Source organism: Myotis lucifugus, unplaced genomic scaffold (assembly GCF_000147115.1).
Source record: "Myotis lucifugus unplaced genomic scaffold, Myoluc2.0 scaffold_20, whole genome shotgun sequence".
NCBI lineage: Eukaryota > Metazoa > Chordata > Mammalia > Chiroptera > Vespertilionidae > Myotis > Myotis lucifugus.
This window is the reverse complement of record NW_005871068.1, coordinates 368197-386316: the sequence shown is the minus strand read 5'-3', so window position 1 is coordinate 386316 and position 18120 is coordinate 368197. Positions and strand designations below refer to the sequence as shown.

Below are 18120 nucleotides of genomic sequence, written 5' to 3'. Positions count from 1 at the left end.
GTTGTGCCAAATAGAATGAATACTTGCAGATTTTCAAAACACGTCTACCAGTTCATTTTTAAAAGAAAAACTGAAATAAATTCTGGTGATACTAATCTATTAAAATTACTAAAGGACATCCTCACTTCTCCAGAAAAAAATTTTAAACTTCGAACAAAACAAGACATTTAAAAGTCTATATCAAATTTACATATGTAATCATTTAAATTAAGCTACTGCTTTAATTGACTTGGTATTTTTAATTAGATATACAAAACTACTTTATCTGGTTTTCAGATTTGTAGCTTCATTAGAAAAAAATGACACAGCTATCTTTAAAGAACCCCAAAATGCAACTATTCTAAGAAGTCTTTAAATATTTTCTTATGAAAAATAACTAGCAGAAATCTCCTGAATTTAGCCTTAAGGTCATTACATGATTTTAAAATATAAGTTTCAAAACGGTGATTCTTTTGGTTAAAGATAGAGAATGGATGGGTAAACAAAATATGCTTTGTCTTACCTCCTCATTAATATACCAATATAGAGATGCATCCTTAAGGACAAACCAATATTTCTTCCATTTCTGTGAAAAATAACTCTTTGCATCTTTCTTCTTCCAGAGCCAGCCCTCACAGTCACCACGGCCGAGATCTTTGCAAGAAATTCGTCTTTTGCTCTTGCCAGCTAGAGGACCTAAAGATAATAGTGGGTAAAATTTTTCTTTAAATTTTATACAGGTTTGCAGGTAGAAGATTAATTTATAGATCTCAAAAAATCAGTCTGGGCACTTAACCTTAAAAATTCTTATTTTCACATTGCATTAGAATAAAAATATGAAAATCTTTAATATCATTTCTCCCATATAAGTGACATACAATTTAATCACAAATGAGTAATTTGATCTAAGATTGCAGGGAAGTAGGTGGAAGTTACACTTGCCTCCTCCCAGGACCAAATTGAAATTATAACTAAATTATAGAAAAAAGCAACCTGAATAACCCACTGAAGACTAGTTATCCTTATAACTAAGGATTTACAAAAGAAGCCACATCCAGACAGGTAGGAAGGGCAGATATATGAAAAGGGCTGGCCTTGTACCCACATGTGGTGGTTGAGAATCTAGAGGATTTCTCAGGTGCAAAGGTTCCCCCCTGAGGAGCGAGGTGTCTCAACCCCATGCCAGGCTCCACAGCCTGAAGCACCAGTGCAGGGAAGAGTGTTCCACAGAACATCTGCTATGAAAATCAGTGGGGATTTCACCTGCCAGGTTAAGACCTGAGACTGCTAATATCCAGGTGCACTCTTAAAAGGTCAGCTTACAAAATCTCGTTCACAGGCACTCACCCTGGACAGAACTACCTAATACACAGAAACAAATAAAGAGAGGCAGCCAAAATGGGGAGGCAAAGAAACATGCCCCATATGAAAGATCAGGAGATATATACAGAAAGAGAACTAAAAGAAATGGAGGAAAGCAATCTACAAGATACAGAATTCAAAACAATTGTTATAAGAAAACTCATTAGGGAAAGACTGCATGAACTCAGTGATAACTTAAACGAAGAGATAGTAAGCATAAAAAAAGACGCAGAAACCACAAAAAAGAACCAGTCAGAAATGAAGAATACAATAACTGAAATAAAGAACACACTAGAAGGTATCAATGGCAGGTTACATAAAGCAGAGGATCAAATCAGCAATTTGGAAGACAAGGTAGCAGAAAACACCCAATCAGAAATTGATTGCATTTTTATACACCAATAATGAACTATCAGAAAGGGAAACTAACCCCCCTGCCCCCCCAAAAAAAACACTACCTCCAAAAAAACACCAAAAAACAAACAAACAAAAAAATCCCATTTACAATTGCATCAAAAAATTCCTAAAAATAAATTTAACTAAGTAACAGACCTGTACTCAGAAAATTATAAGACAAAAAAGGAAGAAGATACAAATAAATGGAAGCATATACTGTGCTCATGGAGGGGAAGAATTAACATCATTAAAATGTCCATACTACCCAAAGCAAGCTACAGATTAAAAAATTCCTATCAAAATATCAATGGCATTTTTTTTACCAGAACTAGAACACATAATGCAAAAATTTATATGAAACCACAAAACACCCCCAATAGCAACAGCAATGCTGAGAAAGAAAAAGGAGGAGGTAACACTACCTGACATCAAACTATACTACAAGGTTATAGTAATGAAAACAGCATGGTACTGGCATACAACACACATACGTAGTTCAATGAAACAGAATACAGAGCCAGAAATAAACCCACACCTGCATGTTCAGTTAATCTATAACAAAGGAGGCAAGAACATACAATGGGGTAAAGACAGTGTAATCAATAAATGATGTTTGGAAAATTGAACAGATACATGTGGAAAATGAAACTAGACCACCTTCCTACACCAGATACAAGAATAAACTTAAAATGGATTGAAAACTTAAGTTTAAGACTTGAAACCATAATACTCATAGATGAAAGCATAGCCAGTGAACTCTCTGACATTTCCCTTAGCAATATTTTTTTCAGTGTACCTCTCCAGGCAAGGTTAACAAAATAAGAAAAAATAAACAAACTGGACTATATATAACTAAAGAAGTTTTTGCACAACAAAATAAGCCATCAACAAAACAAAAAGACAATGTCCTGAGTGATAGAATAAATATGACAATGATATATCTGATAAGTGAATATTCAAAATTTATAAGGAACTCATACAATTCAACACTAAAAAAACCCTAGCAATCCAATAAAAAATGGGCAGAATATCTGAATAGACACTTCTCCAGAGAGGACATACAGATGGCCAAGAGACATATAAAAAGACACTCAACATTACTAATCATCAGAGAAATACAAATTAAAATCACAATGAAATATCACCTCACACCTGTCAGAATGGCTACCATCAAGTAATCAACAAACACCAAGTGCTAGTAAAGGATGTGGAGAAAAGAAAACCCTAGTACTAGTACACTGCTGGTGGGAATGCAGACTGGTGCAGTGACTGTGGAAAGCAGTATGGAGATTCTTCAAAAAATTAAAAATGGAACTGCCATTTGACCCAGTGATCCCACTTCTGGGAATATATCCTAAGAATACCAAAATACAAATCAGAAAGAATATGTACACTCCCATGTTCAAAGCAGCATTATTTACAATAGCTAAGATATAGAAACTGCCCAAGTACCCATCAGTAGATGAGTGGATAAAAAAAGCTGTGGTACCTTTACACAATGGAATACTATGCAGCTGTAAAAAAGAAGGATTTCTTACCCTTTGAGACAGCATGGATGGACCTGGAAAGTATTATACTAAGCAAAATAAGCCAGTCAGAGAAAGAGAAATATCACATGATCTCACTTAAATATGGAATCTAATGAACAAAATAAACTGATAAACAAAATAGAGCCAGAGACATTGAAGCATGGAACAGACTGACAGGTCTCAGAGGGAAGGAGAGGAGGCAGGAAGAGGTTAAGCAAATAACTTATATGCATATGTGCATAGCCCATGGACACGGATAATAGTGTGGTGAAGGCCTGGGGTGGGGCGGGAGCCAGGTAGAGGGAGGGCATGGGAAAATGGGGGACATCTGTAATACTTTCAACAATAAAAATAAGTTTAAAAAATTAAAAAATGGAACTGCTTTATGATCCAGAAATCGCACTTCTGGGAATATATATAAAGAAATCCAAAACACTGATTTGAGAGGATATATGCACCCCTGTATTCATTACAGTGTTATTTAAAATAGCTAATATATGGAAGCAACCAAGTGCCCATCAATAGAAGAGTGGATAAAAATGTGGTGGCACATATACACAATGGAATATTACTTGCCCATAAAAAAGAATAAAAGCTTACCCTTGCAACAGCATCAATGGACCTACAGGGTATTATGCTAAGTGAAATAAGTCAGTCAGAGAAAGAGACATACCATATGATTTCATCTACAGGGTGGGCAAAAGTAGGTTTGTAGTTGCATTGTGACATTCTTTTGAGTTAATAAAGCTATTATAATAATAACAATAACCCGCATGTCTTTTTCCATATGCACAACTGTAAACCCACGTTTGCCCACACCTGTTTATGTGAAATCCAAAGAGCAAAATGAATAAAGAAACTAAATAGAAACAGACTCATAGATATAGAGAACATTTTGATGTTGCCACAGGGGAGGGGGTTATGGGGCTGGGTGAAAAAGACGAAGGGATTAAGAACTACAAATTGATAGTCACAAAACAGTCATGGGGATATAATGTACATCATAGGGAATACAGTCAGTAATATTGTAACAACTATGTACAGTGCCAGATGGGAACTTGAAATATTGGGGGGACCACTTTGTAAAAGTATATGATTGTCTAACCACTATGCTGTACATGTGAAACTAATACAAAATAATACTCTATGTAAAATGCAATTAAAAATAAATTAAAAATATAAAATTAAAACCAAAAAAGAAGTGTGTAACCCCAGGATGAAAACGTGTTGAGACCATTCTTTTCAAAAGGCACCTTGTATCACAATTGACCTGAAGGAGAAGCTGGTCTCAGCAGCGTTTGCTAAGGGGCTGTGCTCTTCTAAACCACACTGGTCTCAGGCAAGCGAGGATGGGTGAAGTGCGCTGGGTATCATCACAGTGCAAACCACGCAGGTATATGTTTCATTTCATTTCCTTTTCTTACCTTTGTTTTTCTTCTTTGATTTATGCTGCAGGGAGGACTGCTGAAATGTCTGAAATCAAAGACAGGGAAGAATGTTATCTGATAGGGTGCCGTCTGGAGCACCATCGTGGTGTGCAGAACTCTCAGGACCTGAATGTTGACTCTGAAACCTGGTCAGAGAAATCACTTTCTTTTTCCAAAGTCTCAAAAAAAAAATTCATGCATATCATGCCATTCAATTTTCTTATCTCCTGGAAAGCAGAAGGGGATATTATCATTGTCCTTATTTTGTAGCGGAGAAAGCGGGGCACCAAACAGTGGTGAAACTAAGGGCTCTTATATGTGCACAGCCTTACATTATACCTCTTTTTTTTCTCTTTTTTTTAAAAAAATATATTTTATTGATTTTTTACAGAGAGGAAGGGAGAGGGACAGAGAGAAACAACGATGAGAGAGAAACATTGATCAGCTGCCTCCCGCACACCCCCCACTGGGGATGTGCCCGCAACCAAGGCACATGCCCCTGACCAGAATCGAACCCGGGACCCTTCAGTCCACAGGCCGACGCTCTATCCACTGAGCCAAACCGGTTAGGGCCATTATACCTCTTAAGAGGGTTTATTGTGCTTTCCCAGGCAATATCTCATTTGATTCTCACAAAAATCTTATTAAGTAAGCAGGCAAATATTATTTTTTGTTCCTTAGAAGTTTATTCTATTACACACGCCACCATCACCTACTGAGCTCCTAGGTACTCTCCTTGGTCACTAAATATTTCAGCACTTGGATCATTATTTTAACCTCACACCTACTTCTCTCACTATTATCGGTGACTAATCTTCATGTAGGGGATGCCAGCACCTTGGCTCCTCAGTCCCTCATCTCCAATGATCTTTATTTTATCGAATATGCTTAAGATAACATACGGTCATGGCAGTGGAGAGCCAAGGAGTGGTGTCACGATCCAAGCCATGACCGTATGTTATCTTAAGCATATTCGAACCACTACCTCCATTATTTGTTTTTCATAGTCTAATAACCCCAACTCAGCAATTTTTAGAAAATGTTCCTTTGAGGTATTCAATTCATTGACATCACTACACTTTTGTGCCTTTCTCTTCTTCCACTTGGTTTCCATAGGACATCGCTACAGTAATTCCCTTGAATCATGCTCCCAGCATTCCTTGCCTGGCTAAACAACCATCTCAGTAAAATCTGTCTATCTGTTTACTCCATGCTAAATGCCAGAGCAGCTTAATTTCTTAATAGAAAAACCCACAACTGCATTGACTGCTCTAGTCTTCAACTAAATCACTGGTTCCAGTCAGTCTACTAAGCTATATTGTTTATTGGTGTAATAAGGTTAATTATGTTCATATGATTAGCTAGGTAACAGAGTACAGAGATATCATGTGTAATTTTAATTCACAGAAAATCCTTCAAATGAATTTCAGGTAGTGGGTTCTTCTTTTTCTTTACAAAGGTATTTCTATGAGGCAATTGAAGTTTGTTCACATAAAATTCGCTAGTCTTGGTTTTATATAATACATTTGTATTCTGTGATATACTTTCTTATTTAGAATCTTTGCTCATAAAATAACAGAGTAATACTCTACTTTCATAATAGGTTTCTTGCATTTGTATGTGGTTAACATAATTTTCATGAATATAATATTATGAATGGATACTAGTCCTAAAGATAAGGATCAGATCATTTGCTGCCATACAGTGTAACCCATAAATAATCACCCATGTATCAAAGCAATATGTGTGTGAGTGCACACACGTGTGTGTGAAAAACTTGGCAGGATCCATGGTTAAAGAAATTTACAACTTTGGAGAGAAAGCATAAAAGATAAAACACATTATACTGTGTTGATTTTCTTGAGTGTACTTTATTTCAAAATAACTCAAATAATAACTCAGGCTAGTGTGCTTAAGTATAGTTAATTTACATATAGTTATTTTCCCTAAATTGTTTGGCTGTAAAATTACTGATTGGGTTTCTTTTTTCCTTTTGTGTTTCTGCAAGTAACATTATGATTTTACAGTTCATTATTTTTAAAAATGACAAAGATGGGGGTGGTTTGTTTTTAGGAAGCTACATGGATAACAGACAGCTTGAAATAATTGAGTTATATAATATACCTCCTATGCATTTTGCATGCTATTCTTTAAAACCTGGAAGTCTACTTTAAACTCTACACTAAAACATATTTTATGCTCTCCAGGTTTTCTTTTTAATAGGATTATCTTTTCTTTCCTTATAAATATATTCTCATACTAATTGTTATTACAGAGTATAATCAGTGTACATATTGTTGAAACCTAAGAACTAGGCACAAAATATAGATTTAGCCATCATTCAAAGAAGCAAAGCCTTAGATGTCTTTTGTAAATATCATAAATATTACAATGCAATTATCTTAAAAGAGATTTCATTATTTTTCTAAGTGATGTAACATTTTCTAAAATGAAAGTTATAATTGAATTATATTAATTAAAATCATATAATTGAATTATATGCTTTTGAAAGTAATAGGAAAAACAATGAAAACTATAGTCAAGGAAATAGGTTTTTGTGCAGAAAAGAGTTACTATTGCAGGCCTGAAACTACTATCTTACAAGGGCCTGCTTGCAAGGTGAATCCTTGGCTGACATCTGGAAAGTTAGCTAGTAAACAGTTCTCATCTGGAAAGTTGGCTAGTAAACAGTTCTCTATCCTATATAATAAAAGACTATTATGCTAAGTGTCTAACCCAGCTGTGGGCAAACTATGGCCTGCGGGCCGGATCCGGCCCATTTGAAATGAATAAAACTAAAAAAAAAAAAAGACCGTACCCTTTTATGTAATGATGTTTACTTTGAATTTATATTAGTTCACACAAACACTCCATCCATGCTTTTGTTCTGGCCCTCCGGTCAGTTTAGACCCATTGTGCCCTCGAGCCAAAAAGTTTGCCCCCCCCCGGGTCTCCCACTTATTTGTATCTCGAGACACATATATGACTCGCACTGACCTCCAGGGGGCAGACACACGGACCGGTAGGTTAGCTTGCTGCTGTGTCCAGCCAATCTGGACTGGGCGAGACAGGCCAGACATGTCCTGGATCCCTCCCTCAGTCCCTCCCTGCCCGGCCAATCTCCTGCAGTCCCTCCCCGGCCTCTAAAATATTTCTCCTAATTAATTTCCTTTCAATGTGCACGAATCCGTGCACTGGGCCTTTAGTATTGACATAAAGCTTCCCTAAGCAATAACGCACTTTTTCACAGCTAGGGACTAAACACCTCTTTTCCTTATGGGGGTCTGGAATATCCCTTATATTTTAGCATGCACATTCTGGGCAAGGGGTTTCTATGTGAATAATCCAAGAACATCCTTGGATGTTGGTTTTTTACCGGGGTTGCTCGGGCAGAGAAAGTTGACATATGTGACTGCTGCATTTTTGTTGCTGAGGGAGAATGCTGGAGAGGGAGAGAGAGGGAAAGAGAGGGAGGGAGAGAGGGAGGGAGAGGGAGAGGAAGAGGGAGAGGGAGAGGGAGAGGGAGAGGGAGAGGGGGAGAGAGAGAGAGAGAGAGAGAGAGAGAGAGAGAGAGAGAGAGAGAGAGAGAGACCCATTGGAAGCCTGCACATCAATTTCTCCAGTTGTTTGTCATGGCGTCTTTTTCCCTTACTGATCTGATTGTATATCTTTGCTGTGTCACTGTAATAAATCTTACTGTGGGTAGAACTCTGTTGAGTCTTATGAGTTTTTCTAGCAAATCATCAAACATGTGGGTGATCATGGGGACCCCTGAAATAGCCTCATTATTCAAAAGATTCCTTACAAACTTATATTAGAAACTGTCCACTATTCATACATATATACATAAGCTCCTAACAGTGAAAGTTTCCTCATCCCAGCAACAGTGTGATTAAGTGTCCCTGAGGTGCAAATTTATAATCGTATGTTGTCTTTACTAGTCGTAATAAAGGAATTATTCATACTGAGTGATGGATGTTTACTCTCATTGATCCTCTTCCAAATGTAACTGCATGAAAGAAGAGGAATTCTAACTATTTCATGCATTGTTTTAACTTCTGCCTAAAATGGGGTCTAGCACAGAGTAGATCTGCTCAATAAATATTGGTTGAATGAATAAAAGTTAAGTAAACCATGAATAAAGAGCATAGGATGTAGTCTTAATTAGCTGATTGTTTTAACCTGAAAAAAGTCCTTCAGTAGAAAAACAAGCCAGGTGTCTTTTGTCCAGTAATCCATGTACAGAATGTTACTGAAAGTTCTGTTTTTTAGTAGGTCATTTGTTTTGGTAGATAATTAAAAGTTCCTTTTTATCCAACCTCCCTTAATATTACTTGCATTGAAATTGTCTTAGTGCACTTAAGTTCAAATTTGAATTCAAGGTGTGGCTGGGCTAAAGTACATTAAATCTGTGTCAAAAGATATTTATGCAAATAATTATATGATGAATTATGAATAGATGTGTTGAAACCATAATTTTATCCATAAAAATAGAATGTGCTAAAATAAAAAGCCATTATGAAAGTATTGTTGATCCTCTTCTTAACCATGGCGATGCATGCAATAGTATTCTGTTTGGCTATAAAAGATCCCTTTTTCAGACATTTGCCTGAAAAGACCATTTGTCTTTCATTTTGTCCACAGATGTTCTGTTCAAACTCCATTCCCCTCTGTTCTGGATGAGGAAGTATGGGGGAGGGTAATTTGGGTCATTCTTATCCTGAAACTTTCAGAAGCACTTATTTTAATTGTGGAAGAAAATGACAGTTTCTGTGTTTCATTTTGAAAGCTCAGCTACTATTAAATTCTTCTCAAGTTGCAAATTGCCACACTTATGGAAAAATTTGCAATCAAAATACTCTCTTGTTGCAATATAGAACTTCCTCTTACTGAAATTTTCTGCAAAGTTTCAAGATTTCTTCAGTAACTAGTCAAACCAATCGCTTATTCCTTATGCATTAGAAAAGAGGGTGCTTAGCAATTTGAAACACTTGGGAGAAATGAGAGCTATTTCCACATATTTAATTTTTTAATAAACAAATAAACAAAAGATTAAAATATTTCACAAAGGAAGGTATTTTCCCTTACTTTCTAATTATTGTGTATCAGCAGAAAAAAAGTCTAAGTATGAGCAAGTAGGGTAAGATAGTAATGGAAATATTAAATATATTTAATGTAAAATATTAAATCAAGAACTCTTCCATTTACAAGAAACAGCAGTATAGACTTGAACAAGTTTGCTGTTGGTGGTGGCCTTGCCCATTGTGTTGCATGAGAGAGAAGCTCTGAGTTAAGGGGATGAGGATGAGGCACTGTATTCGCACCGGGTCTTTCAGTACAGTGGGGTGAACTTGCTCTGGATTCTCTCAGTGAAGTTAACCTGGCTTTATACTGACTGAAAATGACTGCAAACAGACTAAAAAATAAATAAGCATGTGTTTAAAAACAATTATCATGCTAATAAATTAGCAGTCAAATGGGAACAAAAAGGCAGTAATTGAGGGGAATATAGAAAAGGTCAGTCAAACTCATTAGGTTAGATAGAGTCAATGTTTCATCAAAAGTATATCATTCATGCCCAGCCGGCATGGCTCAGTGGTTGAGTTTCAACCTATGAACCAGAAGGTCACGGTTTGATTCCAGGTCAGGGCACATGCCCAGGTTGCAGGCTTGATTCCAGGTGTGGGGTGTGCAGGAAGCAGTCTATCAATGATTCTCTCTCATCATTGATGTTTCTATCTCTCTCTCCATCTCCCTTCTTCTCTTACATCAATAAAAATACATTTTAAAAAAAGTATATCATGCAGATCAGATTCTGAAGGAAGGAGGTGATTGAATCTTACACAAGATCCCATAAGGTGATTCCATTTTTCTTATGAAGTAGTAAAGTAGGAAGACTAGGAGTGATTAGTGGGGAGTAGTTAAGAAGGGTAACAAGAATCACCATCCTTGGGAAACAGGTACTGTCATTCCTGAATCATAATAATTATAATTTACTGAGGCAAAGTATCAGGCACTTTATATCAGTTATTTATCTTAATCCTTACAATAAATCCTTAAAGTGGTTATCATCAATCCCATTTTAAAGAAGCAAAAAACTGAGATACAGAATGCATAAACAACTTGCTCATGACCACACAGGTAGTGGCAGAGTCAAAATTCAAATACAGGTTTGCCAATCACAGAACCTGTTCTTCTAGCCACTCTGTGTAATACTGCCTCCCAAGGAAGTATCTGTAGTCATAGTAACAATGTGAGAAAAAAGAAAAACTGCTTCTGACACGAAGACATCTATTTATGCAAACCCTCTCATGACATATGATGTAACTACATGGCTATGTTGAAAGAAAGGATTTTATAAAACAGAAAGATATTAAAGATAACACTTTTATATTAATGGAGATAATTCAAACCAGTAACATCTTAAGAATTTTCAATTTTCATGCTTTTTTCAATTTTATTTTAATTAGAATGTTATATTACTCTGTGGGCTAAAAAGATTTGCTGGTTTTGGGGCAACTATTAATCATAATACCTTCATGCGAGGAAGGTTCATGTTAGCATTTTAATTTTGCAAATGTGATAGAAACCAAGGTAAAGAAAGTAAAAAGGCTCAGTCTAGGTAGGCAAGGATGGGGCTGCAATCACATTTTATTCCAAACCTATTGACAGTGTTAATTGAACTCAGTGCAATTAAAAAACCCTATGTCAATACTGATGAGGAAATCAGTGATCCAAATAAGGGAGCCTGCCTCTCCACTAATTCTTTACACAAGAGAAATCTCTTGTAGCTGATTCATCACGTTATGCAATTTTTCACCTGATACACTCCTGATAATTATGTAATGCCTTAAATTATTTGGTTTACTTTCTCAAATAGTTTTTAACTGCTGCATTAGTTTCTACAAAGGCAGAAACCATCTGCTCAGCTCACCACTTTATACTTAGTTCTTAGCTAGGCCGCTATCATCTCTCACTTGAATTGACCAGATCTTATCTTGTCTCCCTGCTTCTCTCGCCCTTCCAGTCTATTCTCAATACACCAGCTAGAGTGATACATTTCAAATGTTTATGTTTCAGCAAGAATGGAATACACAGTAGCGTGGAGCAACACTGTAGTAGGAATCAGGTACCTGACTTCTATTTCTCTATATTCCAGTCCACATTCCAGCTCTACGACTGAAGTAAAGTCACTGAACTACTCTTGACCTCAATTTTCTCATCTGCAAGAATAGGGGTTTGGACCAAATGCTCTTAGAGCATTAACTGTACATGATTCTGACTTCAAAATGAAGGGGAAAATGGCTAGTTACCAATGTGCATCCAATTATTAATGTTTATACCCATAAGCAGTGTTAATCTAACACTTAATGCTAAATTATTTATTGAAAGGCAGTTAGTATATGTTTAAGCTCCTCCAGGAATGGAAGCAACTTATCACCAGCCATATGAGGTACAGTTATTTTGAGGTGCTTGATTAATATGTCCAATTAATATAGATTTACATATAGAGAGGCAGACAGTTCAAATAGATGAAAAGCAGAACTAGGGCAGTTCCTTGCTCCTGACACTTCTGTTTGACAAACTGTCGACATCTGGGTGTCAGAGAAATCAGTGTAGGCTTGCCCATCATTTGTGACAAAAAAACGTTTAAGACCAGAAAAAAAATGAAAGAACTAGATTTGCCTCTGTAAGGCTACTCAATGACAAGAAAATAAATGATATGTAAAAGAAAGCAGAGAAACAAATTATATAAAAAGAATCTAAGAAAGAACAAAACCTAAGAATCTCAAATGGAATACTTTAAACAATAAAAACAAACAAAACAAAGAATCTCAAATGGAGTCACTATATATTACATGCTAATTTTCTCAGCAATCATATGACTAAATCATAATTATTTTTTTTCTGGCTACTGAATTAATAGCTTTATTTAAAAGAATCCAAAACAAAACAGCTTTTTTTTGGGGGGGTTACCTTTATTTTTAAGTTTGTTGCTGTGATATATTTTACATATTTTCTCATCATGGAATATTTGCTATGTCAATGTAATTTGTTCCAAGAATGCTAGCTTTTATCTAAATACCTTCATGGCTAAGAGTATGCTTATATCAAGCTCTTATTCTGAGATTTTTGCTACTATATAGTAGACAAACACAAAATAGACAAATAGTCATATAAGACAACCACTTCAAATATTTCTACATCTGCTAGTTTTGCTGTAGTTTTGTTGATCTGGAGATATTTTTTCTGAACAGTAAAATATCTCAAAGAGAATACTGGATAAATTTAAAAGTTAAGTTTAGAAAGTTTCAAAAGTCATTTATGCATTTTATAATAAAATAATTGAGAGATAAATCATACTTTTCCTTCTCTCCTACATCAAACCATCTAGTAGGGCATAATTTTAAAACTAAAAGAGCAAAATTTATTTTATCTAATAGAAGGGGAAAAATAACTTGATAGGATTTTTTAAAAATTCTGTTTGCAGCAAAAATCAAACCATCATGTTGTCATTTTAGATGGCATGAGAAAACTGCACAAGAGAAAGCACTTTAAGTTATAAAAAATGAGATTTCTGCAGGCCTGATGCATGCTGCCACTTCTCCAGAACTGGTTGCCTCAAATGCACCTAGTTTAGGTTTGGCTTGTTCTCAACTCCCTTGTGAGGACATTTTGATCGTATAGTGGAGGAAGAATGCTACGAAAATTTCTGTATTCCCAGCGTGCCAGCCATTGTACCCAGACTCTTTATGTACATTGTCATAACCTGGAGCCAAAGCTTTTATAAATAACATTAGAGGCCCGGTGCATGAAAATTCGTGCACTCGCCGGTGGGGGTGGGGGGGGGTGGGGGGGAATCCCTCCAGTCTGGCCTGTGCCCTCTCGCATTCCAGGTTCCTTCGGGTGATGTCCACCTGCCAGCTTAGGCCCACTCCCCTCAGCTGGCAGATAGACATCCCTCTGGCAGCCCAGGAGCCCTCAGGGGATGTCTGACTGTGGCCTGGCTTGTGGCTGAGTGGAGCTCCCCCTGTGGGAGTGCACCAAACCTGTGTTGAGCGTCTGCCTCTTGGTGGTCAGTGTGCATCATAGTGACCGGTGCTTCCAGTCATTCCACCATTAAGGTAAATTTGCACATTACCCTTTTATTATATAGGATATATGGGGGGCACAAGGGAGTAGAAAATACAATATATTCGAAAATATTTTTATAGCAAACAAGTAGATTTCATATGGTTGTTTTTTGTAGCAGCTGTCTGATAACACTTGGAGTGCGGGTGAATTTCCCGCCAAAATATAAGATGGCTCTGTCTTTTGGTTTTGTTCCATCCACCAAAAGGGTGGATTACAAACAAATATTTGGTAATACGCAGTTACAATCGGCCCGAGTTTACACGTTTCCCGCACTCCACCGCAAATCTATATGAACCGAGTTAAAGACGGCTCCCGCGGAGTACGCGCAATTCACGCGAGCCGACTTAACTCGTTTCCCGCACTCCAAGTGATAAAAATTAAGGACATGATGCTAAAATGCAACTAAGTCAAGGAGATTCAGCATTTAGCTAAGGTAACATGGTCTAGGCATATAGTGTTCTGGTATTCTTCCTCAGAGTATGCAAAGAAATTCTTTAAATATTTTTCTAATGTGTTTTATTCAGTAGAAACCTCTTAGGTAAATTATACATTTTATCCTAATTATTACTTATATTAGTCAATCTCTTGATTGAAGATAAAATAAAATGTGAAGATATATTTTCCAATATATACTTTGGGAAATTAAATAAATAGGCTATAGGGAGGATAACTTCCTACAGGTAGGCTCACCTTGAATTCAGTCTAAATTTATAATTTAGAATTTTTTACTTTATCACTGATCCTCATAAACCAACACTAGATAATTTTTAAAGCCGATTTTATCTGGTAGTGCCCACAAGAAGGGAAACCTCAATGCGGTGATTTCCTACTGTGCCAACTTACCAAAGCTGTAACTGTTTCTCAGAATTCCCTTTCCTGTATGGTTCTAGTTAGGGTTGGCCACAACATAACTTTGTGTGAATTTTGGAGAACACAAGTGAAGCAGCAGTGTTATGCTCTGAAAGTCCGTGTACGGTGTCAGTCACTGCTGCAGCTCACACATATTGTCACTTTTCTTGCCTTTTTTTTTGCATGGGTCAATAGCAGGGTCTGCAACTCCTTCAGCTCTTCTAATTCCTAAACAGGAAGCCTGTGAATCTCTGTGGTGGAGGGCTCCAGCTTTGTCACTAAAGTTGGAGGCAGGGTCCCAGTTTGTGCTCATGGTTCTAGTTTGTCTTGCTCTCTCTGGCTTCACAACAAAATTTCTTCATGACCACCAGCTCTGCTGAGGAATCTTCACTAGCACCTCAATTGATTAATAACTAGTCCTTTATTCCATATCACTTAGTGCCTCTGTTTTCCTGATTGAACTGAAACTGATATTCTCATTAATACCCAATGATGACATATTTTAGTCCTAGAAGGCACCCTCATTTGCTCACAATAAGTAAATTTCCTTCCACGCACACAAATTAATTTTTTTAAAAAATATATTTTTATTGATTTCAGAGAGGAAGGGAGAGGGAGAGAGAGGTAGAAACATCAATGATGAGAGAGAATCAGTAATAGGCTGCCTCCTATACACCCCCCACCCCGAGGGGATTGAGCCTGCAACCCGGGTATGTGCCCTTGATCAGAATCAAACCTGTGACCCTTCAGTCCACAGGCCGATGCTCTATCCACTGAGAAAACCGGCTAGGGCTAATTTTTTTCTATATGGTGTTAAGAATAGTTACTATTTGCCCAGCATCATGGAAAAACTTTATACACACAGTGTATGATTTAATTCTAAAATAGCCAGGTGAAGTAAGAATTATTATCCTCTTTTTACTCATGAGAAACAGGTTCAGAAATGTGTCTAGGTTCATAGAGCTGACTTATAGCCCATGTTCTAAAACTACAATATTATTCTTGGCCATCTTAGAGAACAATCTTAGAAAAGACATTTCTCTTTAACGTTCAGCCTTTTTACCTGGATGTGGTTAGATACAACAATCACTGTCTCTTCAGGCCACCCCAAAGTTACAATAATAAAATAATATATGAGAAAGTAACTTACTCTCCTGTTTCCTATGGCATGAAAGCTTGCATCTAGTTAACCTAAAACCATTTGCATTTAAATAATAGGGATTGAAACACTGATCTATTTCTCAATATTCCATATTATTTTGGGTTCCAGACTTAGGATTCTGTTCTTGGCTTAGCATGATACTTGTGATGTTAAGAAACAAATTTAGCATCATCACTTAGAATTGAGACTTCAGGGTGAGCTCATGCACTTTGGCCACTGCTAGTTGCTATCTGAGCCAAAAACCAATGAAGAGTACATGAAGGCTCAAACAATTTAACATTGTTATTGGAAAATTTATCTTCAAGAAACTAGAATGTAAAGTAGTCAATGATTGTGACTTAAACTTCATTCTCATATGAGATCTGGGCTAAGAGACCAGGCATGTAGTTTCCTAAGAGGAATCTTTGGATGAGATTTGGACATACACAACAAATCAATAGGATTATAGTTTTGTGAAATTAAAGGATGCTGTCAGGGGAGTAATATATATGAGGAGTTAGAGTGAAGAAGATAATTTGACATAGGTTATGGTCTTTCAATGAGAAGAGGCTTTAAAGAGTTCTGGTGGTAAATTAATTTTACCTGGAGTTTTATTAAACTTGAGATGTTTCATTAAATAAGTTGTGGTGAGGTAATATGGGTAGAGTGATTATATAGGAGCAAAAAAGGCCTATTGCTAACAACATTTGAGGAAGTTTTCTGAGGTTATAAAGCTGGGAGATACAGGTCTACAACAGGATAGAGAATGGGGCTGGGGTGCTACTTTAACCTGTCTGGTTAGTGCAGGTATGTCCCCAAATAGTTTGTAATTATTGACCTTATCAACCAAGCCAAGGCCTCTCATCAGAATCTGTTTAATTTTATTTTCTCAAAGGCAACAAGGAATTTGTAATAAGATTTAAATTTAATAAATTTCAACGGAATAATTTCCTAATTCAATTCTTCTGTGTCCTGTTTTGTATGATGCCTCACTAATGAAGCCAGATTTTGTGTTTTGCTTCCTGGCAGCCATTATTTGAACAGAAACTAGCAGAATGAGACACATTTGTTCAAACATGAAATGGAAAGGACTGGCTTCAGTTTATCAATAATCTGTTTTATACAGTGTGGGCAAAAATCTCTCGCAAAAGTGACAGTGTATTAGTGAATATTTTTATTTTGATTATATAATGCTTAATTTATTAAACTTCAAAAAGTTATAAAACAAGAGTTTTCAAATGCTGAAACAATATTTTCACAATTAATATAATTTATGAATTTAATCAGTCTCTTAGGAGTCCTATACATCAAATATTTTTCAGGCTGCCAACACTTTAAAAGCACCACAAAACAAAATAATAAAAGCCAAATGCATTACTTCTGCACTCAACTAATACAATAGCATTGGTACTATAGGTATGCTTGTTTTCTCAGTATTTCTATACTTATTTTTTAGAAGCCTCTTAATGATTAAATTCCTTTTATTGTTATAGGACTACTTAGATAATCTACTTGACCTTCAGAGAGTTTTGGTAGATTGTGGATTTTGAGGAATTGTTTTTTTAAACTGTTAAACTTATGTGTATAGTCCTTGCCAGTTTGGCTCAGTGGATAATGTCGGCCTGTGGACTGAAGGGTTCCGGGTTCAATTCCAGGCAAGGACACATGCTGGGGTTGGGGGCTCAATCCCCAGTGTGGGGTGTGCAATCAATGATTCTCTCTCATCATTGACGTTTCTATCTCTATTTCTCCCTCTCCCTCTCTGAAATCAATGAAAATATATTAAAAAAACTTATATGCACAGAATTGTTCTTAGTATTGACTTATTATTCTTTTAACATCTATGGGGTTTGTAATGATAACACCTCTTATTCCTGATACTTGTAATTTTAGTCTTCTTTTTTCCCTTTGTCAGTCTTGCTAGAGGTTTATCAATTTCTTTTTTTTATTTTCAAAAATCCACATCTTTTGGTTTGATTTTTCTCCATTGTTTTTATTTTCAGATTTCACTGATTTCTGTTCTTTATTGTCTTCCTTCTGCTTGCTGATCTTTTTTGTTCTTTTTCTAAATTTTCTTTTATTAAAAATATTTATTGTTGAAAGTTTTATATATTTCCCCCTTTGACCCCTGTTGACCTCTTCTAGTCCACCCCTGCCTCCCAACCCAGGTGGGAGTTTAGGTTATTAATTTGATACTTTCCTCTTTTTCTGATATAAGCATTTAGTGGTATAAATTTTCTCCTAGGCATATGTTGTACTTTCATCTTCATTCAGTTCAGGTTTCCTTGATATTTCCTCTTTA

At 36.3% G+C, this 18120-nt stretch overlaps 1 protein-coding gene across 4 annotated transcripts in view; it reads right to left on the bottom strand.

Annotated features, from left to right (window-relative positions):
• Nucleotides 1–18120, bottom strand: part of CNKSR2 (connector enhancer of kinase suppressor of Ras 2) — a 247260-nt gene that overhangs the window by 64429 nt on the left and 164711 nt on the right. For all 4 annotated transcript variants that reach the window (XM_006085611.3, XM_006085612.3, XM_014453028.2 and 1 more), the window contains 2 exons: nt 4691–4739; nt 503–675 (listed from right to left, as the gene is read on the bottom strand). In XM_006085611.3, the coding sequence (XP_006085673.1) occupies nt 503–675; nt 4691–4739 (222 nt within the window). The remainder of the gene's footprint in view (nt 1–502; nt 676–4690; nt 4740–18120) is intronic.